This window comes from Furipterus horrens, unplaced genomic scaffold (genome assembly GCF_987537825.1).
Source record: "Furipterus horrens unplaced genomic scaffold, mFurHor1.1.pri manual_scaffold_3, whole genome shotgun sequence".
Lineage (NCBI taxonomy): Eukaryota > Metazoa > Chordata > Mammalia > Chiroptera > Furipteridae > Furipterus > Furipterus horrens.
Window position 1 is genome coordinate 122,848,294 of NW_028327173.1, and position 25,995 is coordinate 122,874,288.

General features: G+C 35.9%; 1 protein-coding gene across 1 annotated transcript in view; it reads right to left on the reverse strand.

Annotated features, from left to right (window-relative positions):
* Positions 1 to 25,995, reverse strand: part of TTC6 (tetratricopeptide repeat domain 6) — a 218,113-nt gene that overhangs the window by 42,951 nt on the left and 149,167 nt on the right. The window contains exons 12-21 of the mRNA XM_090270118.1: positions 20,168 to 20,630; positions 19,743 to 19,872; positions 18,680 to 18,852; positions 16,846 to 16,982; positions 10,489 to 10,658; positions 6,472 to 6,592; positions 4,970 to 5,120; positions 1,876 to 1,958; positions 768 to 844; positions 243 to 403 (exon numbers count right to left, since the gene is read on the reverse strand). Of these exons, the coding sequence (XP_090126244.1) occupies positions 243 to 403; positions 768 to 844; positions 1,876 to 1,958; positions 4,970 to 5,120; positions 6,472 to 6,592; positions 10,489 to 10,658; positions 16,846 to 16,982; positions 18,680 to 18,852; positions 19,743 to 19,872; positions 20,168 to 20,630 (1,666 nt within the window). The remainder of the gene's footprint in view (positions 1 to 242; positions 404 to 767; positions 845 to 1,875; positions 1,959 to 4,969; positions 5,121 to 6,471; positions 6,593 to 10,488; positions 10,659 to 16,845; positions 16,983 to 18,679; positions 18,853 to 19,742; positions 19,873 to 20,167; positions 20,631 to 25,995) is intronic.

Here is a 25,995-nt window from a genome sequence, read left to right on the forward strand (position 1 = left end):
AATTATTTTTCAAAGAATCTTTTAAATTATTGTGATCTTTTCAATCATCACACATTACTAAGTTGAATGGGGTTGTGTTTTTTAAAGAGGAAAAAAAAGAATAAAAGGAAACAACCTAAATGTTAATTAACAGAAGAAGCAACAAATAATAATCTTGTAAAAAGACATATAAGTAGTCATTCTAAGCAAAAATATAAAAATTCTATTAATAGGTTTAGTAAACATTACTCAAGACTTTGTACCTTGTTTCTCTTGGCCTTCATTAGGGTCTTTGCTAATAGAGTATACATGGTGATCTCGGGCCTAGTCAAAGTGATCCCATCCAAGATCTGAATGGCTTTTTCATGGTTTCCACAAAATGAATAAATGAGTGCTTGCTGTATAGGACTTAACTCAATGAGACCTAACAGGAAAGGAAAGACTATCAATACCTTTGCCAAGTATCTAGGTTTTAGAATATATGTAATATTTTAAGAAAGTAAAGCAACTCAGTAATCATCTTTTAATATGAATTGACAAGTTAATATGATACTAAAATCTATTTACTATCAACAAATAATAAGATATTTTAATACAAACAAAAAATTTAAGTATAAGCCTGGTATTTCCTATAGTAATCTCTCTCACAAAATTCACTGTTATCTAACTATGACTTCAAGTGAATTCTTCAAGCTATCTGTACAGAGCTATTGCAAATAGTATAAAAATTATAAAGAGGTAATTTTTTTAAGTTAAGACAATTATAATCTTGCATTAATTATATTTACCTTTGTTCATTTCTGCTACTTGATAAATAGTGAACTTTGCAAGATCATAACACTTCATCCTTAGAAGATACTGTCCTCTGGAAGAAATAATACCTTTTTAATTCTAAGCAGTTAAAAAGAATTTTTCCACAATAAAGTTTCTTATAACCAGCTACTTAAACTTTTACATTTATAATACATTTATTTATACTTATATAAGTATGATAAAAACAGGGTGAACATTAGAAACATTTGTGTAAAAGCACCAATTAGCTCGGAGATGTGATGAGAAAATAATTTAGGAAATGTGTAGCTGAAAGATAAATACTCAAACCTTTTTGCAGTTAACTGCATTTAAAATGTTATACCCTGTTGCTGAGAAATTACTAAAAGATAAACACAGTTCAAGGGACATAAAAGTGGAAAAGTATTTACATAAATTGTTAAAAGGTGGTTCGAGAGTTTAAAAACAAAGTAAGCTGCCCTGACCAGTGTGGCTCAGTTGTTTGGGCATTGTCTTGAAAAGCAAAACTTCCCCAGTTGGATTCCTTTCCAGGGCATACACCTGGGTTGTGGGTTTGGTCCCCGGTTGGGGCACATACAAGAGGAAACTGATCGATGTTTTTCTGCCTCTCTTTCTCCTTCCCTTCTCCTCTCTAAAAATAAATACAATCTTTAAAAATAATAAATAAATAAATAAATAAATAAGTAAAACAAAGCAAGCCCTTGTCAGAAAACGTCCTAGTCCATTTTCCCATAGTAGCCCATTTCCCATGTTAGAGACTAAAGCATATTTTTGGTGATGATAACTCATAACTTGTAATGGGTCTCTTTATAGAAAGCTCTACAGCATTTTAAATACAATTCATTGTGCCACTTTTATTTCTTTTTGCACTGAATTGGCCAAGGTTTACACTTGCTGCCTTTGTGGACACAATCAAACAGCTACTCAAAATATGTTAACTTATTTTCTTGAGCTATGTGATAACTATATAACCAGTAATCTAGAGAGGCCTTTAATAGCTTAAAACACAGTGGCTGGGAGATGGCCGCTGCTGGAAGATTAACTAAAACAAAGTTGGAAGGATCAAGAGAGAACTTACAGAAAGATCTATTACTATGCACATACCTTATTATATATAATTGGATTCCATCTGGCTGAAGGTGGATAGCACAAGACAACTCTCTTACTGCCTTTTTAAATTTATGCATCTGTTGATTAATAAACAGAAACTTAGCTCATAATAACACTGACAGCTTCCATTCTAATGTTTATTCCCTCTCATTATTCAATACATAATTTTTCAGAAATATCTCCTAATACATGTTTTTTTTTTAAGAGTTATTATAGCAAATGGGATACAAAGAAGTAAAAACTTTGTAATGGAGTTTTTTGTTTTATTAAAACCACTTATCTTTAATTTTGAAGAATTTGTACACACACTCACATATATAACTTTACATAAACGTGATTATATCATACATTCTAGTTTGTTTTTCCTTTTAGTTTAGCTTTTCAGTTTTTTTCCCTCATCCATAACACCTTTTCCACCAAATGTTATTCGTGTTAATAAATAAACTAGCGTGCAAAAGAGGGTAAAATTAAAAGTCAATTCCACGTAAAAATTAGGGACAAAACACAGGCTTGCACTTAAATTAATAAGTAAATGAATGAATAAAGCAAAATCAAGAATTTTAAAAGATGGCCACTTAAAATCAATATAAACATTGTAAACATTGATTCTTTCCTTAATACTGGTCACTGAAGCATCATCTGGATTTGTACAAAGTTGGGGGCAAAAATCCATTATTACTGTGAACATTACAAAAGGAGGACTATGCAAACCCCAGCAAAATGAACCTGGACAACCAGCAACTCCTCTTACTCTGCTGACATGGGGATGCAAAGAGGAGAACGCACTGCTTTGTACATGGAAGTGGACAGTATCTGTTGAAATGATAAAAAACTATTCAGAGGAAATAATGGATGGGGTCAAAAAGAGAGAACCCTACAGGAGAGAATTTGAAATGTACTTAAATCAATTTGAGAATTTCTGTGTAACTTCAGGCCTGCTGCTTCTCATATTGACCCTGTTAAAGTTAGTGTAATTATTAAATCATCTATTTATGTCTCTTCCATCCATAAGTATTTAGGCATTGAGGAAACTCTGTCTGGGAAACATGAAGGCTCATTCTCTGATCTTTATGAGGTGTCCTGAGTTGGACTTCCCCAGACAATCTTACATCAGAGTCACCCTAGAGGCTGAATCTGCATAGTAGGTATGTGTATTCTATATCCACGCACACAGTTTGATCTGTAATTGTTTTGTTTACGTGGGATCATATTATTGTACACGCTTTACACACCTTTCCAAATTCTGTTTTTCTTTTTATTTATTCATTTTTAAATTTTTATTTATTAATTTGAGAGAAAGAGAGAGAGAGAGAGAGAAACATCAATTTGTTGTTCCTCCCACCGATGCCCCAACTGTTGCTTCTTGTATGCGCCCTGACTTGAGTATCAAGTATCAGGATGATACTCTAACCAACTGAGCTACCTGACCAGGGCCCTGAATTTTGCCTTTCTTATTCAACGTATCTTTCCCAGTCAGCTGACACAGTTCTTTTCTTAATCAAATGTATTGGTGTAACATTGGTTAATAACATTATATAAGTTTCACGTACACAATTCTATAATACATCATCTGTATGTTACACCATGTGCTTACCACCCACAGCTAGTCTTCTTCTGACATATGATATAGCACTAATTATTTTTTAACAACTACATAATATTCTGTGTGTGCATATAACACAATTTACTCATTACCATACAGAGGTTTCTGCCTCCCCGAGAGAGAGTCTTTGAATACATGTCCTTATACACTGATATTACACTGGGACTTTGGTTTCTAAGTGCATTCAAAAGAAATTCCAAAAGCCCTCAGCTTCAACAACATGTAGTTAAGCCAAAGGACCACATACCACAAGTATGCCCGTCTCTTCCCCAGCAGGAGCCAAGGGCAAACTTGCCCTGGGAACAACACTAAACCTGTCCTGGGTCTCCTACCTCTGTCCTCAAGGAGCTAAGAGCTTTGAATGGGACTCTAGTCACCCTGGGTTCTGAGAGGTAGACAATGATAAACAGAGCCTCTAGCCAACTCCCAGTGGACAAGTAGTGTGAGAGAGAGGGAAAAAAACTTTGTTATTTTAATACAGTGGTTTTGAAATGGGTTTTTTGTTTGTTTTGTGGGTGAAGGTATTTTGTTTTTGTAACTTTATTTTTCCCCACAGTATAAACTAGCCTATCCTGACTGAAACCAGTGTGACTAAAGGACTTGTAGGGGAGGAGGGCAGAAAGGTAATGAGCTAACTCACATGGGCTCTTGTAGGACTTTGGCTTTTGCAGAGTTTGGCTTTTATTCTGATTGCAAAGGGAAGCTATTGAAGGATTTAGGGCAAAGCAGTGAAATAATCTGACATGTTATAACAGGATCACTATGGCTGCTGTGTTGAAAATTCATCAAAAAGGTGTAAAGAACAGAAGCAAGAAGACCAGAAGGCTACTGCAATAATCCTGATAAGAACTGACAAAGTTTTGGACAGGGTGGTCAGTGGTGGAATAGCAGAAAGGGAAATCTATTTTGAAAGGTAGAAACAACAGTTAACAGTGTTTCTGGAGAGTCAAGTTTGGCTGGCGTCAGCTAAGACTCCCTATTTATTGTATTGTTTGAATTTGTTACACCAATGATATATTAATTTTTTAATTTAAATAACTTATAAATTCAAGCAAAGTCTAAAGGAAAGTGTGAGTAGGATCTCATTCTATGAGCAAAGTCCATTCTACAAATCCATCCACTAACACACACACAACTGACAGACTCTAAAATGTTAATAGCAGTTATTTTAGATAATAAAATTACGAACAGTTTTAAATTTATTTCTACTTATATGCAAATAAAATTATTATATGCAAAAAGTATATGTTACTTTTGTAACTAAGAAAAATGAGTATTATTTTTTAAAAGGAAATAAGAGACAAAAATTCATACCTCTTCAATATAGGATTTATTACTGGGCAATTATAGTTAATTACATCTACTTAATATTTGTTGCTTATAAATACATTAGCCTCTATAATTGGTGAAATATAAAGTTACATTCAGCAAATATCCAGAAAATTAAAACTTTTTAAAAAATCAAGGTTCTCAAAACTTAAATACCTTATGGTAAGCTTCTGCACGACAAATATAGCTTTGAATAGATGAAGGATCAAGTTTAAGAGCCTCAGAAAAATACCAAGTGGCTTCAGTATACTTATCCAAGTGTAGCAGATGTATGAGGCCAATATTTACATAAGCCAAAGTAATAGTTCTAAAAAATGAGAACACAAAATCTTGTTAGACATTTTAATCATTCCAAATGTTCTCTAATTATGAGTGAACCTAATGCAATGCATCAATATGTAGCAGAGTTTTTTAACGTCTTACCAAAGCAAAGTAAATTAATTAATACTCTCTGTTAAAAATTATAAACACTTATATAAAATCCTTAGCAGGGAATCAACATTTGTTGTTCAGGAATGGAATTCCTGAAGTATTCTAAACTCCTTAGCAATACTTAACTCTTCCTTGACTCAACTCTAAAGTTTTTGTCTCACATATTTGCCATGAGTAACAATGAGAAACAATGATAGTCAAGGCTTGTGGTTAAATATCTTCTCCACAGAGATATTAACCCAGCTTACTCCTATAGCAAACAAATGTTTGCTTGCTTAGAATCAAACCCGCTTTGATATATAAGTGACCTTAGAAATTACCTTATTCAATGCCTCTATTTTAAAATGAAGGAACTATATATCCTACAGCCCAGCTTCACAGAAGCTCTGCCCCTTTACCTAAAAAATGCCGAAGTTTCTACTGCCCTTGTTTTTGCCTTTTTGCAACTGATTCTTGTCTTTCCCTTCCTGGCTCAAAACCATACAAAAGAAAACCACTGTGGCTATTATGGAGCCATGCTCCAACACTTTCTTAAGACAGGTTCAAAATTTACCTTATTGATAAACTAGGTAAAAAAGTCTGGTGGTTGGCATGGAATTCACATGATTTATTACACTTTCTGAAATCTTCCATTCCAATAAATGTTTCATTGGGGTAAGGGGGGGATTATTTAATTTGTTTTTCCAGTTTAACTTCTGACTAGTGTGTGTAACTCTCAGTCTGTATTCTTTCCCATACCTATGTTCTAAATGTTATTGGCTTTTTCCTTTTGCTTTACTAAACAAAATGAATTCAGAAGTTCTAAATAGAGGTTTCCTTGTATCGAGTTGTGTGTTGTGCATAGCAACAATATATCAAGCAGAATATTTTGTCATTATTTTAAAACTTGATGACAGTATTCCCTAAAATTCACTTCGAAAAGCCCTAATGTGGGCATCCCAACCTGCTTTTAAAAACTTATTAATTTTTTTATCCATGGATTTAATTCCTTACAAACTCATTTGATCTCTAAAATTTTCAAAAGCATCTGAGGCACAGATGTCAACAACAGGTCTTAATTTAGAAGTAATCTTATTTTTAGAAGTAATAGTCTATTCTAGCATGACTTTATAATTGTCTCATTTTTACCAAGTTATTGATGAAGGGTAAAAGCTTTTTCTTTCATTTTGTTCTTTGTAAAACTTTATACAAAAAGGAGATTAGTAAAAATAAAAAGGGAAACCTACCTTTCTAGAGAAATAACAGTTTCAAAGTCACAAATTGCCAGCAACCAAAGTTTTAGGTCTGCATAGAGTAGGCCCCGATGTAGAAAACAACCAAGATTCTCATAGCCATCATTTATGAGAACTTAAAAGTAAAAACATATCTCTTATTCGGGTTCTGAACAATCACATCAGTTATATTTTAGTCTATATCTTTTCTACCTTTCTTGACATTATAGAAAGCAAAACATATCTACAAGTGTACTTATCTGAAGAGTAAAAATTAGTATTCACATAAAATGTATTTGTTCATAAGTAACAGTGGGGTTATCATGATTCAAAAATCCATTAGAGCTGGAAGAAATCCTGTTAGTAATCTAGCATAGCCCACTCACTTTACAGATGAACGGATTAAGGTTCAGCGGAATAGGGCTAGGTACATTGACCATGATAGTGATGCAAGCCAATGGCAAAGACAGAGATAGAATCTAGAATCGAACTTCTGACTCATTTCAGTGATCACAGTCAGAAGGGTGCCATTGATACCCCTAGTGGAAGATAGAAAGACATTATTTTGCTAATGGCAAAAACAGGCTCTAGTATAAGTCCAGATGGGAGCATGTGGCAGAGTTCCAGCTGACACACATAAACCAGGGTTGGCAGTTCAAAGAGGCTACTACACAGGAAACAGAACTTGGGGTTAAGACAGGTAATTTGTCCCAAAAAACAGAAGCATGGGAAAAAAAGAGCCTCCTCTCAATACTCCAGGTTTGTGACTCTCATTGTTACCAAACCAAAGTGGGGGTTTGGCTGCCCACTGCTACCAACAGGCAAATTCCAGAGGCAGAGGTTGGTGAGAAAGGAAAGAGGTCTTTTATTCAAAGGCTGCATAATCTGGGACAATGGCATACTCTTGTCTCAAAAACCCACCCCTTCCGAGAAACCCAGAGGAAACCCCTGCCATCCTCAACCAGACCAAAACCAAAGGAAGCATCCATAGTTCCTTCTCCCATTTAATATGCCATCTCCCGGGAGCCACAGGTGGCCACTGAGTGGTCATCCAGGCAGACCTCAGGCTCTCTCGTAGGCACTGGCATGTGGGACAGGTGTCACCATTAGCCACGCGGCTTCCAAGGCCAGAAGTCCCTGTAAACACACAAGCCTGTACATTCACAAGGTGGGCCAGAGAGCCATTCCTTCCTTCCCTTGGTTTCATATTAGTTTCCCACGAAGGCCTTCCCAGCCTAAATTTCCACATACTCTGAGAGGGTCCAGTCACCAACCAATCCCTTCTTTTCCCCAGGTTAGACTGACAGGTTACTTTGAAACAGCACCTCCCCCTGTCATCATTTTGACTCTATGGCACAGGTGCCTGCCTTTCGCTGGTCCCACCAATCAGGTACCAGAAGAGGGTAGAAGGGCTTTTTCCCCTATCCAATTATTTTTGCTAGTCTTGCACATGCGCAGTGCATATCTCCCCCTGCTGCCATCTTGCCCTGGGGCAGAGGAGCTGCTGCCAGGCTATCTGTATCATCATCAGTAACTATTATAGGTGTCATCTCATGTCTCCTCACTTACTGATTCCCCTTTCACTTTCAAAAATATGCTAGTAAATTAGATGGGTTTTCCACAATATTTGATCTATGTCTTCTTCTAAGATTCTCAAGATTGTTCTGGCTAAGAAGGGAAAGTTTTACCAAAAATATGCATTGTATTCACAGTCTGGAAAACAAATATTCACAGTAATAGATTTTAGGAAGTATACATAGTGCAAAACAATGGTCATACAGATTAAGTAAATAATCACTTGAAGGCAATCTTACTGACTGCTCAGTTCACAGTATAATTGACTAGCAAGGAGAAAGGTGTCTGCAGTTTGGTGGTTGCTCTAGAAAAATGGAAACATTCCTCTTAAGAAAAAAATATTAGAATTACTTAATTTCTCTGTACCTAGGTTTTCTCATCAGTAAAAGGGGGATGATACTAATACTCTCTCATAGCATTAGTATCATCCTAGGCAAGGATTGAAACCCAAACCAAGCTGGTCTGCTCTGAATAATTAAATAACGAGATTTTTGTATTATTATGATAACTTAAAAAAGAGGGGGTAAGAATCCCAAAATATGGAGAAGAGGGGAAGATGAGAAAGAGACCTTCAGAGGTCACGATGAAAGGGGTTCAGCCAGATGGCAGATGGACAGAGCAGACAGAATTAGATAAAATTACAGAAATAAGGGCATCTGACGTTCAAATTTAAATTGTCTATGCTAACATTATCCTTTGAACCCTAAAACACCCAGTAACAGACTGTGGCCACAAGAAATGAGTGGGTAAGCAAAAGAATGGAGAATCAATCAGAGGGCAGAAATCAGCTACAAAGATTACAAGAGAATTAAACAGGAATCTGCAGTCCCCTCTTCAAAGAAAACTGTGAAATAGAGCAGTAGACTCCTCTCAGCACACAGGCTAAGATCTGAGTTATTTGAATATTCATGGCAGGGTGACCTCAAAAAGAAACTGGACTTAGAGACATCAAATAACAATCATCTTAGACTGCCTGTCCTGAACAGCTCTGTATTCTCCTTGTGACTCTAGTTGCCTCTTAATCTCTAGATATTGTCTCATCTAGGATTCTAGCACTTTGCACCCCGGTGAACATAGTCACGTTTAGAGTGTTGGGTGGAACTTGCCAGTCATGATGTGCTAATATATTCAGTTTGGGACTCCTTATTGAGCACTTACTCTAAGCTCAAAATTGTGCTGGGCATATTGCTATACCAAGAATGCACTGATAAAAGGGTAAGGTGGAGATGGCCACTTTTAGCTGTTGCCATCCTCTTATTGAAGATTCTCAAAACCCATTTTTAGTCTAAGGACTAAAAAAGTCTGGATTTGACTAATCTATGGGCTGGACCTATGCAGTAGAACATGGCCCACCATGCACTACCATTTTAGCAAGCTGACAGAAAATAGTCCTAAATTTCCAGAAATATCCTCAGAACTCAAGATACAGAAAGATTTTTTTTACGTAATATTTTATTTTTGCCACATTTTCACACATTTAAACACACATTTAGTCACATACATTAAAAGGGCATATTAAAAAAAACTTTTAGCTCAACTATTTTAGTTTATAAGTAAATATGAATATATATATACACATATATGAGAGGTCTGTCCAGAAAAAGTCCAGCCATTATTAATGTAAGAAGGATGGTCTGGGAAACATCAATGTAACCTGGCAGCCAAGGAGAGTGGACTGGATAGCACATGCACGAACAATGATGACTTCAATGTACTAGTCAGTGGGGGTGGTAAATACCACTGAGTGGGTCTGTGTACTTTGTGGCCATTGCATTCAAAATGACTGAGCAAGTAGAGCAACAAATATGCATCAAATTTTGTGTTAAGCTTGAACATTCCTTTGTGAACCTACTTGGATGATTCAGAAGGCCGCAGCTATGGGCAACTGGTGACTAGCAGCTTCATCATGACAACTCCCCACTCATGCATCATGTCTCATGCAGGTTTTTTTGACAAAACATCAAATCACTCAGGTGATTCAGCTCTACTATGGCCCAGGTTTGGTGCCCTGTGACTTCTGGCTTTTCCCAAAGTTAACAACACTTTTAAAAGGGAAGAGATTTCAGACCAGCCATGAAATACAGGAAAATACAATGGGGAAGCTGATAGCCATTGGGAGAACTGTGTGAGGTCCCAAGGTGCCTACTTTGAAGGATACTGAGGTGTCATTGTCCGGTGTACAATGTTTCTTGTATCTTGTACCTTCTTCAATAAATTTCTCTGTTTTTCATATTACATGGCTGGATACCTTTAGGGAAGACCTTGTATACACACACACACACACACACACACACATGCATATATATGTATATAAATGTACATTATGTAAGTGTATATATAACTATATGATAATATGTATTTTACATTAGTCACCTTACATTAGTTTTCTACTCAATGAAAATGATATGCTGATCCCCAGATCAAATTCCTATATATGTGCACATGAAGAAAAAGTACCTGAAACACTATAGTCCTGCAGTGCTCTAGTAGAGTTACTCTTTCTAAATAAACAGGCTCTATAATACAAAGCTAACCAGTTATTGGGATCTAAGTGAATTGCAACTGAAAAATCTTGAGTTGCTTGCTTATAAAAGTGTCGTTTAAAATATGCTCTCCCTCGGTAGGTCCTAGAAAAAGAAAAGAAGTTCATTTTAACATGTATTGCAAAATATATATTTACCCTTTTTAGCAAACCTATACAATTTCATATTAATAATTGGTGATTATGTCTCCTTGCTTCCCAAGAAAGTTGATCATAAAGTTAATAGCAAGAAGGTATAAACTTTTTATAAGTAAATCAATCATACTTTATTGTGTGTAATTATATGCTTATTAATAACATACTCCATATTAATCATTTGCATATTAATTTTATTAATTTCATAACATTTATCAGAGAGGTGTGTCAATAAAATAATATGAGATTTTTAAATTTTTATTATTTTTGAGTATCCAAAATGTAAGGCTCTAATTTATATGAGATTGTTCTGTAGAAAAATCAAACAATTCATTTTGAACAAAATGTGCATCACTGGGTAGAATTGTTACCATATTTTTATCTCTGAGACTGAAGATATGACCAAATAAAAGGGAAGCTGCTCTACATCAGTTGTGTGAATTGGATTGTATCTTCATTAACTTTGACTCTATTCTCAAAATTATCACAATATATCTATTCCTGAAAATCTCATTTTCAATTACTTAATAATACAAAGCAAATCAATTCTTAGAGACAAAGGAAAAACAGGAGGAATAGCTGGTAGGTGGCCTGCTCTGAAGAAAATAAAAACAGGGGGAAGATAAAAGAAACTAAAAAATGATATATTATGAAAACAACAATAATTTTGAGAGACTGGTAACAGAGGTCTTTCAAAAGCACTAGGCGTCCTGAGGTACAGGATATTTTATCCTGGAGCAAAATATGTTTTTACCCCATCTTTAAAAAATGAATGACTTATTTTCTAATGAATATAAGAATTTTATATTTATTTTTAATTATTTCTGATTGCTAGAGAATATTACTAATTATTTTTCAGCAGATAGATGATTCTGAATTTAAAATCTTACAGAATAAACCTCTAATAATATTTTTGTGGGATGTCATTAAACCATGTCAATTCTTCAGATATACTGACTTTTTCATCTGTTTCTTCTTTCATTTCTACTGCCTCAATTCCTCAGACCCTCATCTGAAGTATTGAGCTGAGGTGACCCTCAGCTCACACCCAGGCTACTATTTTGTCCATTTCTAGTTCTAGAATGATAGGATTTGGTCATCAGAAAATGAAGATCTCTTTAAACATACACACACACACATTTTATAGTCCCCTGTTGACAATGAGATAAGGTCAATTTTTTTAAATGAGCTATAAGCCTCTCCCCCATCATAAGATAGCAGCATCTTACAATATCTTTAGTTAACAACGTTCTTGTTCTTCTCCAACTAATTTGATGCCTTCCTACAACTAATCCCTCTTTAAATCAAGAAGTTGGCAACCAGAATAGATCATTACCTAGGGAAGAATTTTTAAAGAGTTCCAAAAAAGTTTTCCATTCACATGCGATAATTTTAGAAGTGAGTTATTTTGAACTTTCAAAGAACAAAAATTATCCAGCCCTAAAGGACATCTTTCTAAGATGAAAGGCATAATTCATTTTGAGAAAGTAGGCAAATTCTAAAATAAATATCTGACTATGAAACTAGTGAACAAACTTACTATGAATATAGATGAAAAATCATAAAGTAAAGACAAAGATAAGTTAGTATAGTTTAATAATATTCTATCTAAATATATATATTTTTAGCATTATTAATATATTTTTAATGTGTTTTATTGATTATAATATTACATTTGTCCCAATTTCCCTTCCCTCTGCTCCCCTCCACCCGGTGGTCCCCCTCCCTCCAGTTGTCCCCCCCTTTTAGATCATGTCCATTAGTTGTGCATACAGTTCTTCTCAACCTCTCTCTGTCTATTCCATTCCCTCCTACCATGATCCTTAATTCCTATATCATCTTCCTCCCTCTCCCCATTCCCCCTCCCTGTTGACCTCCCCCCAATATGTTCCCCATACCTATAGTTCTTTTTCCACTCTCGTTGCCTGTTTAGTTTGCCTTTGTTTCAATTCCCTAGCTTCTGTTGTTTCTTGTGATGCAGTTTTCATTTTAGATTTCATAGTCTTGATCCTCCTTTTTCTAAACCAGTCCCTTTAACATCTCATATAACAGTGGTTTGGATCTAATGAACTCTTTCAGTTTTATTTTGTCCTGGAAACACTTTCTCTGCCCTTCTATTCTGAATGACAATTTTGCTGGATAGAGTATTCGTGGTTGTAGGTTTTGGATTTTCATTACTTTGAATATTTCTTGCCAGTCCCTTCTTGCCTGCAGGGTCTCCCTTGAGAAGTCAGCTGATAGTCTAATTGGGACCCCTTTGTACATAATTCTTTTCTTCTCTCTTGCTGCTTTTAAGATTCTCTCTTTATCTTTAATTTTTGACATTTTGATTATAATGTGTCTTGGAGTGGTTCTCCCTGGGTCCAGTTTTTTTGGAATTCTCTGTGCTTCCTGGACCTGTAAGTCTATTTCCTTCCCCAAGTCTGGGAAGTTCTCCTTTATTATATTTTCACTCAATTTTTCAAGTTCTAGTTCATCTTCCTCGCTCTCTGGCAAACCAATGATTCTTATGTTGGGCCTTTTATAGCTGTCCCAGAGGTTTCTGATCCTCTCATCGTTGCTTCCCATTTCCTCTCGCTGCATTGGTTGACTGCTTGTTCCTTCTCCATATTCCAGTTTGTTGAAATGAACTCTGGATTTTTTTTCCTCACCATCTGTCTCGTATGTGGTTTTGGTCCTTTCGTTATGAGTGTTTTTCACTTCTTTCTCATCTTTTTCCAGATCTTTTGTGAATTCTGTAAGCCACCTGATAACAATGGCCCAGAACTGAGCCTCTGACAGGTTTCTTATCTGTTCATCTGTCAGGTTCTCTATCTGTTGCCTGGTGAGCTGTGCCACCGGGATTTCTATAGTTGTCTGCCTCATTTTGACAGATGCGTTTTGTTTTCTTGGGCCGGCTGTAGGGGGCAGTGCCTGTGTACTCGTCACGACCCAGCGACCGGCACCTGTCTGCGACCTATTTCGCAGCCCTGTGGCGCTCTCTGTGGGGGCGGGGGTCCAAGATGGATTCACACAGTTATTCCGCTAGGAGACCGGGATCCGTCCTCCCGCCCCCCTGGGCCTCACTGTTCAAGGTGATGTGGTGGCTGCTTTCCCCAGCGTTGGGGTCGCGAGCTGCCGGGGGTTCGACTGCAGCGGGGATTGTTCTCCCTGCCACTGTCCCTGGTGCGACCGCAAACAGCACCGCCCCCTTTTGCTCCCCCTACCTGCCCAAAGGGCGCCGCTGGTTTATAACTTCATACGTTGGGCTTCCATGTAGTTTTATTTTCTGGATTTTCTAGTTATCTTTTGTTTTGAAGTAGTTGTATTCCTCTCTAGTTGTAGAGGGAGACCGAGCGCGTCCGTCTAAGCCTCCATCTTGGCCGGAAGTCCCTATCTAAATATATAATGGTCAAAATGTATTTATCCTTCAAAATCAGTCTATTAACATGAGATTCTTAAAAGTAGATCACAGAAAAAAATTAAACAGGAATAAAAAGATATCCTCTTGAAATAATTGAAGAACACATGGCTCAAAAATTACAACTATGATAATTTTTTTGGTAAAAGCCAAAGGCATTTGCATTAAATCCAAAAGACGAAGATTCCTTTTATCACTAACATTATTGTTAAGTTAAAGTCAATGCAATGATTAAAAAAGACTTGGGAGATTAGAGAACAAAATGTGGTAGTATATGAAAACCTGAAACTCCGTCTTCCCACAAAAACAATGGATAAACCAGCAAAAACTGTCAGAAATGTTTTTTTGAACTCTGGAATCTAATAAAACAAAAACAAAAAACAGGGGAATGCTTCATAAATGGGGGTCGAAGGGGAAACTACCGAATTTTAGTAAAGGGTCTCTGTGGTCCTCTAACTTAGCCTATTTCCCTCTCCCATCTCCCAGCTCAGTGACGGCCTTAAGAACAACCTGCGTTCCTGGTGCAGGTCACCAGTACAAGAGGGAGCAATACAAATCTTGTTCTCAAGGAATCGTAGCTGTGTGCTGGACCTCTCTTGGTGGTTCGTTGAAGGATTGGCTCAAAGGTTTCCCTTTGTTCTGTTTGCCTTGGACCTCTCTTGGGGCTGACGCGGCTTTCTGGATGGTATAATATTTATCAAAAATATTGAAAAGCAAGTGTATTAACTGCTGCTATCTGCAGCAAGGGATAACCGCTGAGGCAAGCAGTAGGAAGGCCAAACAGCCCAGGAAGCAAGAATCTAGAGAAGGAGATACCTAGGGGGGTGAGGGTTGTAGAGTTTCCACATACTCCAAGGACTCTAAAAGGCCACATGCAAGCCAAAGGCTGGATGCATGCACAGGAAAATAATGAAGAAAATGAAAATTCAAACCCAGTGAGTTAATGTTACATGCCCACTAGGACTGCTAAAGTTTGAAAGTCATAATAAAAGCTAGTGCAGGTGTGGAACTCGTGTAAACTACTGATAGCACAATCACTTTGGAAAATGGGTTTGGCCCATTAGCTGAATACTGGCATACCCTATAAACCAGATATTCTACTCCTAGTTGTACATTCAACAAAAATGCACATACATATCAAGACCTCCAGGAAATGCCTGAAACCATGTGTTTTTTCTTATAATACACACCTATAATAAAGTTTAATATATAAATTAGGCACAGTAGGAGATTCACAACAATAACTAATATTAAAATGAAATAATTATAATGTTATACTATAATAAAAGTTATGTGAATGGTCTCTCTCAAAATATCTTATTGTACTGTATTCACCTTTTCATTTAAAAGAAGCACTTTCTGGCTTCTCTTTGGCATATCTGAATTGCCAACACCACTGCTCTCGCACTTTGGGGACATTATTAAGTAAACTAAGGGCTCTTGAGCACAAGCACTGTCACACTCAGTCTGATAACCCAGACGGCTACTATGTGACCAACATGCAGGTAATGTATGCAGCGTGGATGGATACACTGGACAAAGAGATGATGCCTGTCTCAGGCAGGACAGAGCAGGACAGCCCTAGATTTCATCACACTACTCAGAACAGCATTCAATTTAAAACTTATGAATTATGTATTTCTGGACTTGTCCATTTAACATTTTCAGATTTCGATTTACCACAGGTAAATGAAACCAAGGAAAATAAAACCTCGGATGAGGGAGATCTACCATATGTGTGTACCAAGAGACCTATACAAGAATGTTGAAGGAAACAATATTCATAATCATCAAAAACTAGAAACATCAAATGTTCACTAACAGTGAACTGGATAGAGAAATTGTAATATATTCATGCAGCCGAATAGTATAAAAAATTAAAAGGAGTAAACTAGAGCAATGTGTAATAGTATATGATATTTAGCAAAACAAGCAAAATGTGAAGGAATACTAGTGTATGATTCTATTTATATAAAGTTCAAAAACACAGGCAAAACTAAGCTAAGAATACTTGGCGACACATACTTATGTGATGATGCTATGGAGAACTACAAGGAAGTGGTTTTAAAAAAAGTCAGGACAGTGGTAAGCTTCTGGGGGAAACAAAGGCACAGTGGGTTTCTAGGGTGCTGCAAATGTTTCTTGGCCTGTATACTGTGATAAGTCATTAAGATGCACATTTGTGTTTTGTACACTTTTGTGGATGAATGCTTTATTTTACCAAAAAAATTTTAATAGTAAACAAATTGTAAGTGAAAAAGATAAGCAAGTATAACTATATACACATTTTTAAACCTCTTCATTACAAAACTTATATTAAAAGAAAAGCAACAAAATGAGAACTATGTTATGCACAATAAGGTGGAAGAACCAACTTTAATATAAAAGTTACAGTAAGATATTACAGAAATCTATATAATCAGCTCTCTGTAGTCAATGAACACCACAGATATAAAAAGATATTCAAAGAATAAAAACATAGGGCAACACATTAAAAATTAATAATGTAACTAGTATTTAGAAAATGCTAATGAAACTCTAAACTGTCATTTATGCCTAATAAATTAAATTAACCACAACTGTTAGTATGTAGGTAGAGATGTTCATTCACTGGTAGCACTGAAAATAGATACTCTATTTTAAAAGGGCTATCTGATGTATTTCAAGTAATTTTCTTTCCTGAGAACATAGTTCAAAATATTATAATTCCAAAACCCACATGTAAAATAATTCTTACCTTGCTTGAGAATTTTGGGGATCTATATCTAACAAAGCTGTAAAATCCTGTATGGCTGCATTCCAGTTTTCATTTTCATAGTAAAACATTCCACGCTTTGATAATGCATCTGTTCTTTTGGAATCATAAAAAATGCACTACATGGGGAAGGGAGGGGTGGAAGGAAGACACAAAAACATATCGCATAATGAAGAAAAATAACAAGAAAAGTATATAACTCTAGCAAATTAAATAGACAACACATTTTAAACTTTAGATTATATAAAAGCAAACTACTTCAGATGCAAAAATTTTGAGATTTGCATTTAAAACCTACTTCTTCAGGAAATCCACTTATCATCAAATTCTAGAAAGAGATGGTTTTCTAAGAGAGAGAGAAAAAACAGCATATGCAAAAAATCCAAGGCTTTAGCCCATTGAAATTTTTACTGATAAAATTTCATTAGTGAATCTTTAGCATTATATTGGATCTATCAATTTATCCCAATTATATATATCCCCAGAATTTCATCCAAATTAAAGATAATACATATTAGACCACATCAAGGTTGATTCAATCAAATAAAATATGGGTTAATCTGGTCCCTAAAATGGTAAAAACAAATGAATTGGTATTGGCATGATTCATTTATTTCACATTGATATACAAGCAATAGAGTGAAAAGACTAACTAAATCATTGTATACTTAGTTATAAAGCTCTTCATCTACTGACAGTGGGGAAAAAATGGAGCACAAAGATTACCAAGTATTTTTAAAACAGGAAAAAAAAAAACTTTAAAGATTTTGAAGTTAATTTGACCTCAAGTTACTTCATTAGTCAATTTTTAAACTATTAGTGCTAGATGGAAGAAATTAACCAAATACATAATCTAATGATTTCAATATCTTCAAAAGAAAATATTTAAAATATTTTTTTCAAGACCAGAAGTTACCAAAACTTACAGTATTCTCTTGAAGCTAAAATAATGTCAAGTATATGGCTAACCATCAAAGACTAAGAGACAGGGCAGTTGGAAAAATGAAAGTAAATTATTGAAATAATTTTTAAATTTGCAATTGTACTAGAACTAAGAATTTAGAGTTAAAAGGCAGATCAAAGTTAAAATTCTGCTGCAATCTGAGGAATACTTTGCCTGATTCTAGCGTCTCAATGTACAATTCAGCTAAAAGCTCACGTCCTCAAGGGAAATCCCTGATATTCCTCCTACCAAATATAAATTACTCCCCTGTTATTTTTATTTCCATTATAGGAGTCATCATAATTTTAAATTATATATTTATGTATTTATTTCCTTAATATATGTCTTTTAATCCGTATTCAGGAAACATGTCTGTTTTATTCATTAAGATTTATTTAATATATTATAGAATGCCTTAGTCAATAAATATTTGTCTGTGAATGAACGAATGAATGAATGAGCAAACGAGCGAGCACAGCTTATTTGGAAACAGATGAGTTTGCTGGAAAGAGAATCAGCTATGTGTCAAGAGTTAAGTAGAAACTGGACTTTCTCTATTGTTTGAAAGGAATAAGCAATTTTCAAGGGTTTCTTTTACTACTGTTTCATGGTTGAAGAGGAGAAAGCTGGAAGACCCAAGTGCTCCTCAGAACTGTAAATCCATTAATTGACTAATAATAATAGTTTTAAAGATTTTACATAGTGTTATTATCAACTTGGGTAATGAATGCTCTAGGTCTCAACCTATAATAAATTAGTTTTGATTATACAACATATATAAAAGAACTTCGACAATTTGCTGTAATATTTGAATGAGAATAGCATAATCTAAAATATACAAATAATGACAGCATTATAAATGATAGAACTTACTCTAGAAAAGTCATCGATGGCTAGCACTTTGTTTGTTATTTCATGCATCTCACCCCTCCTGAAATATATGTCAGCATCTGTGGGCTTGCACTTAATTGCCTGAGTATAGTTTAGAATTGCCAGAATGATATTGTTTTTTTTCCTGAAAATTTCTGCCTTTGACAAATATACCTCTAAAGAAAATATAAAAGGTACAACGTTAGTGTTACAGTCCTTTTATTAACTGTGAAATTTTTTAAAGAGTAATCCATCTTTCTCTAAAACTGTAGTTTTGGAATAATGTTTCTCTATTATACTTCCTTAACCATTTATTGCAAGGTTTTTTTTTTTTTTTAATTTTCAACAATGCAATATTTGTTCTCCAAGTCTGGATAAATACTCATTTATGGTTAAAGCATTTTCAATTTCAATTTGAAGTAACAAAAATTAACTATTACTGTTTCGAACATATGAAATGTTTCATAATCTGTTAGTGTTTGTAGTAAAAAGTTAGATTTCGATGGCACAAAATTTTATGCAGTTTTAGCAAAGATCAGCAGAGATCAAAAAACATTTATTAAGCTCATGCTACATTCTAGGAGTATGTTGTGGATGCTGAGGATACAAAGATGAGTATGACATTTTCTTATCCCCAAAAAGTATCATATGTATTCAGTTATTCAAGTTGGTTAGAATATGTAACATAAGGGCAAATGTGTAGATTTCATCCAACCAAGTCTTCAGAACACTTCAACTAATTCAGAGATTTGTGGTCAAGAAAAGACTTGTGAATCACTTCTATAGCTAAAATTTTTAAGTACATATTCTCATGGAATAAACAGTAAGCAACAAATTTATTGTAATGTACACCAAGGACATTAATATATCAAACCATGGTGAGTATTTTAAAAACAATATAAGATCATACAAGTCTTAAATTTATAATATCAATAGTCGATTTAACTTAGGAGTGTCACAGCCTGTTTGGAGACCTAGGTCATTTGATTTACATATCTTTATAATACCAGTGAAGGACCAAAGATTAGGTAAAGATATAATTAATATAACTGTATAGAAAACTTACCTGCATTATTTTTATTATATTTATTTATATAATTCAAGTCATCCAAAGCTTCATTAATTTTATCTTGGAAAAGATAAATGAGATGTCGGTGCCAATAGGCATTGAGAAACAATGGTTCCAAGAGTATAGCCTAGAAAATATATGTATATATTCAATTAGAGTTGATTTATTTAAAGAAAATATTCTAGCAAATTTCAAACACTATCGATCCCAACGGCTTCATATGTGTATGATATAAAACAGTACCTCCCAATTTGATAAACAAAATCTACTGCTTTTAATATTTCTTTGAAAATGTGAACAAATATAATTTTACAATCCTAAAGGACACTACAAGTCCATTGTTCAAAATTTTAGTAAAAATTACTATATAATTATATGCACATAAATTGTTAACATTGTTATTTTGATTAAATAAAACTTACTTCCTGTAGATCAATCATGGCACTCTGTAATTTTCCCAGTTTCCTGTACAGAGCTCCACGCCTACAATATGAAAATGCAGGATATATTTTCTTATTATTTATTTCTTCAGTTAAGATCTCCACTTCGGATTCATAATGTTTAATGACCTCTGGAGGAAGACCAGACTTCAAAGAATCACTCAGTTCTGGTTTTGGTGGTTCTATCACTTTGTTAGACAAGTCTTTCTGAACAAATATTTTAACAACTTTCTCTTTTGTGGTTGTCTTCTGAGGTTTATGCTTAGAGAACATATCAAGTGCCCAAGTTCGAGGGTCACTATTTTCTGGAATCCCTCCCTTACTTTGGGCAAATTTGTCAAAATTTAAAAACGAAGGTACACTGGGACACTGAAGTGGACGTTCATATAATGGAAGTTTGAGGAAAAATTTCTTCTGTCCAGGAAGTGTTCCATGAGACATTGACCTAGTTTTTAAAAGAGTGATTTTTAAAAGAGTTATTTTTAATTTACATATTATTCTTATAATGAAAAAGTCAATTCAACTACAGACAAAATTACTATTTCTCTGTTGTGAATCAGAATCACCCAGAGGCTTGTTAAACACAGATTTCTGGGGTATTAGCTGGATTCAGTGGTTACAATTACTATAATAAAACATAGAGATAGAATGGTAATCATAGGATTTTAACTCACAAGGATCTGTGGCAGTAACTAAATGACCACAGGTCCTTAGAAATGAGCTAGATGGGCAGCCTGCTAAGGTATTCTTTGACTTATATAGGTAAAAAAATTCTAGGTCTTCTAGATATTCACAACCTCTTACCCAGCTCTCAGACCAAAGCCAGTTCACAATCCCAACCCTCTCACTTGATAGGAAGGCCAGAATAGGTCCCATTGAGGAAGTATCTTCCTATGTGGTCTAGGTGTATTTAATTAATTATCTTCCAAAAACTTTCAAAGATCTGGGAAACAGAAAATACCCAAAACTTCTGGGGCTTATTAGATACTGGCTCTAAACTTATAATAATCCACAAATACCCACTGTGGATGCCACTGAAGACCACCAATCAAATTAGGGAATTATGAAGGTTAAGTGGTAAAAACAATTTTGGCCTGAAACCACCTAACAGTGGATCTAGTGAGATATGGACACATTCTTGGATAATTTCCCTAGTCTCAGAGTGTGTAGTGGTAAAGAATCAACTTAATAACTACATAAGCTATACACTGAGGTCTCTAATGGTAGTAAAGGTCAAGTGGAAATCTCTGGAATGGCTCGTTTCATCCCATATCACTATCCAAGATAGTGTATTAAAAGCTATACCTTACCATCAGGAAAATTACAGGTTAGTGGCACTAAGAAAAATATGTCACCTCTTGCTGTAGAAAATAAATTCTGCCACTCTTGGGGGTATAGCAGAGCAAGATGGGTCAAGAAAACCAAGACCGAAACCACAGATTCACTTTCAGGAGCAGGCCAAGTTTGAAAGTATTGATAGTAGAAGTCAGAAATGAGTGCAATTACACAAGCGTAAAGGTCTAATTTAAAATGGTAAGAAGGACATTTCTGTGTTAACCAAATTAAGATCAATGAAAGAAAGATATCAAACTATAAAACTAAAATTATTTTTAAAGTTGCTCCATAAACTTGTTTTAAAATAAAATTATTTCATAGCAATACTTCTGTCGTGAATTAATATAAGATTTTTGTTTAGAAAAAGTAGGAAAACTGTACTAATGTATTATATTAGATCACTCTTCTGGTCAAGATGGAGGCATAGGTAAATACGATTTGCCTCCTTGCATAACCACAGCAAAAATTACAACTAGATGGCAAAACAAATATCACCTAGAATCATCAGAAAATCAAGCTGTATAGAAGTTAAAGAATTCACATTCATCCAGACAGGTAGGAGGGGCACAGACTCGGAGAGGCACAGAGAGGCACAGAGACATGGAAAGGGAAATTCCACACCCACGTATGGTGGATAAAGATCAGGAGGGATATCTCGGGAGCGAGGGATCCCAGCACCACAATAGTCCACCCAGCCCAGAGTTCTAGCACCAGGAAGATAAGGCATGATAACTTGTAAAAGCCGTTGTGGGTTGTGGTGGGGGAAGAAGCTGTGGGATTCTCAGGAGTCTCCCCTTAAAGGAACCGCAATGAATTTAGGATTTAAGCAGACACACTCCTTCTGGACTTTAGCACCAGAGAAATAACTGGAAGGGCACCAGTGGTATAGGGGAGAAATTGAAGTTTCTGGCATCAGGGCAAGTGCTGGGGGACAGCTTCCTCCAAGACAAAACTCCAGAGGCCAGTAAGTATTACTGTCCCCTCTCTAAACCCTCCCCCACACAGAGCCAAAGGCATTTACACAGCAATTACTGAACGCTCCACCCCATAAAACTTACCAGTGCTCTTTTCTACAATAGGCCACACTACTAAAAATGGGGTTAAAGCAGCTCTACCTAACACACAGAAACAAACACAGGGAGGCTGCCAAAATGAGGAAACAAATAAATATGGCCCAAATGAAAGAATAGAATGAAACTCCAGAAAAAGAACTAAAGAAATGTCAGATGCAGAGTTCAAAACCCTGGTTATTAAGATGCTCAAGGAACTCATTGGGTACTCCAATAGTATAAAATGACTCAGGCAGAAATGAAGGTTACACTAAGTGAAATAAAGAAAAATTTACAGGGAACCAACAGTGGAGTGGATGAAGCCAAAAATCAAATCAATGATTTGGAAAATAAGGAAGAAAAAAACATTCAATCAGAACAGCAAGAAGAGGTCACATTCAATATGGCAGAGGAGTAAGTGGAAGCTACACTAACCTTTTCCCAGGACCAATGTGGATTACAACTAAATTTTAGTAAATAAAAAATGCAATACCTGAGGTAAATAATACACTGGAAGGAATAAACAGTAGGCTAGGTGAAGCAGAGGATAGAATCAGTGTTTTGGAAGATAAGATAGAAAAAAATACCCAGGCAGAGCAGCAAAAAGAAAAAAAGAATTTAAAAAAATGAGACAAGCTTAAAGAAACATTTGGGACAGCATGAAACATAACAACATCTGCATCGTGGGAATATCAGAGGAGAAGAGGGTGAGCAAGGGATCAAGACCTATTTGAACAAATAATGACCAAAAAGTTCCTTAATCTGGTGAAGGAAAAAGTCACACAAGTCCAGGACACTCAGAGAGTCTCAGACAAGTTGGACTCAAAGAGGCCTACACTGAGACACATTATTAAAATGACAAGGCTTAAAGACAAAGAGAGAATCCTAAAGGCCACAAGGGAAAAGCAGGTAATTACCTATAAGGGAGCACCAATCAGACTGGCATCTGATTACTCAACAGAAACATTTCAGGCCAGAAGGGAGTGGCATGAAATACTCAAGGTGATGAAAAGCAAGGACCTACTACCAAAGCTGCTTTACCCAGTGAGAATATCATTTAAAATCAAAGGAGAAATAAGGGGCTTCCCAGACAAGAAAAAGATAAGGGAGTTTGTTAACACCAAACCAGTACTGCAACAAATGTTAGAGGGCTTGCTTGAAAGAAGAAGGAGAAGGAGAAGAAGAAGAAAAGGAAGAAGGAGAAGGAGAAGGAGAAGAAGGAGAAGAAGGAGAAGAAGAAAGAAGAAGAAGAAGAAGAAGAAGAAGAAGAAGAAGAAGAAGAAGAAGAAGAAGAAGAAGGAGAAAAAGGAAAACAATCTAACAATAAAATGGTACTACATATGTATCTAACAATAATCACCTTAAATGCTCTGACCAAAAGACATAGGGTAGCTGAATGGATAAGAAAACAATACCCAAGCAATGGCTGACTTCTGGCCCAGATGGAGTCATAGGTAGACACACTTTGTCTCCTTCCACAACCAAAAGAAGAACTACATATACCTCAAAAATTAAAAAACCAGAACTACCACAAAATTAAGCTGCATGGAAATCCAACAAACAAAAATATAAAGAAGCAATACTCATCCAGACAGGTAGGAGGGGTGGAGCTGGGGCAGAGAGTATGTGATGTGGTGGTGGTCATGGCAGCAGCAAGGCAGTGGCTGTGGCTGGCAGGCAGAAAGAGCAGTCACAAATTATAAATGAGGGAGGGACACCTGGGGAGTGATCCCAGCCCCAGACCAGACCAAACAGCTTACAGTTCCAGTGTCAAGGAAAATAAAGCCTCATTGCTTCTGACTGTGAAAAACAGTGTGGGCTGGGGCGGTGGAAAAAAATGCCAATCTCTCAGGAGAGTTCATTTGTTTAGAGGGCCTACGTAGTCTTAGAACGTCCACAGACCCACCCACTCTGGGAACCACAGCAGGGCAATAGCTAGAGGTGAGCCAGTCCCATATGGGAAGCAGGTGAAGTGCCTGGAAAAGGGGTGAGTGCTGAGCAAGTGGCATTGTTCCCTCTCTGACCCCTCCCGCATACAGCGCCACAACATTGTGAAATGGCTCACCCTGCACTGAGGAATGCCTAAGGCTCCCTCACTTACAATGTAACAGGGGCAACAGCTCTACCTAAGACACAGAGACAAACACAGAGGCTGTCAAGTTGAGGAGACAGAGAAGTATGGCCCAAAAAAGGGAGCAGATCAAGGCTCCAGTGGGAGAACTAAGCAACAAGGAGATAGCCAACCTAATGGGCACAGAGTTCAAAACATTGGTGATAATGATGCTCACAGACTTGACAAACATGCTTGAGTATGGCAAATGCATAAGGGAAGAAGTGAAGGCTATGCTAAGTGAAATGAAGGAAAGTCCACATGAAACCAATGGGGAAGGGAAGGAAATCAGGGTTCAAATTAACAATGTGGAGCGTAAGGAAGAAATAGACAACAGAATAAAGAAACAAGAATTGAAAAAAAATGAGAGGCTTAGGAACTTCCGGGACAACTTTAAATGTACCAATATCTGAATCATAGGGATGCCAGGAGGAGAAGAGGAAGAGCAAGAAAATAAAAATGTTTTTGAAAAAGTAATAAAGGAAAACTTCCCTAATTTGGCAAAGGAAATAGACATACAAGTCAAGGAAGCACAGAGTCCCAAACAATTTGGACCCAAAGAGGACCACACTGAGACACATGATAATTAAAATGCCAAAGGTGAAAGATAAAGAGAGAATCTTAAAAGCAGCCAAGAGAAAAGCAGAGTTACCTACAAATAAGTTCCTATAAGATTATCAGCAGATTTCTCGAAAGAAACTTTGCAGGCAAGAAGAGAGTGGAAATAAGTATTCAAAGTGATGAAAAGCAAGAAACTACAACCTAGATTACTCTATCCAGCAAAGCTATCATTTAGAATGGAAGGGCAGATAAAGTCCTTCCCAGACAAGGTAAAGCTAAAGGAGTTCATCATCACAAGCCATTATTATATGAAATATCAAAAGGACTTACATAAGAAAAAGAAGGAGATCAAAACTATGAACATTAAAATGAGAACAAACTCACAACTATCAACAACTGAATCTAAAAAATAAAAATGAAAATAAACTAAGCAAACTACAACAGGAACAAAACCATAGGTATGGAGATCATTTGGAGTGTTATAAGCTGGGAGGGGGAAGAGGGAAATGGCACAGGGATTAAGAACCATAATTGGTAGGTACAAAATGCACAAGGAAGTGTTAAGAATAATATAGGAAAGGTTGAAGCCAAAAAACTTACATGCATGAGCCATGGACATGAACTAAGGGGTGTAGGATTGCTGGAGAGAAGGGGGTTACAGAGCAGAAGGGGGCAAAGGGGAAAAAATTAGGACAACTGTAATAGCATAATTAATAAAATAGACTTTAAAAAAGGGAAGAAAATGAGACCCATAC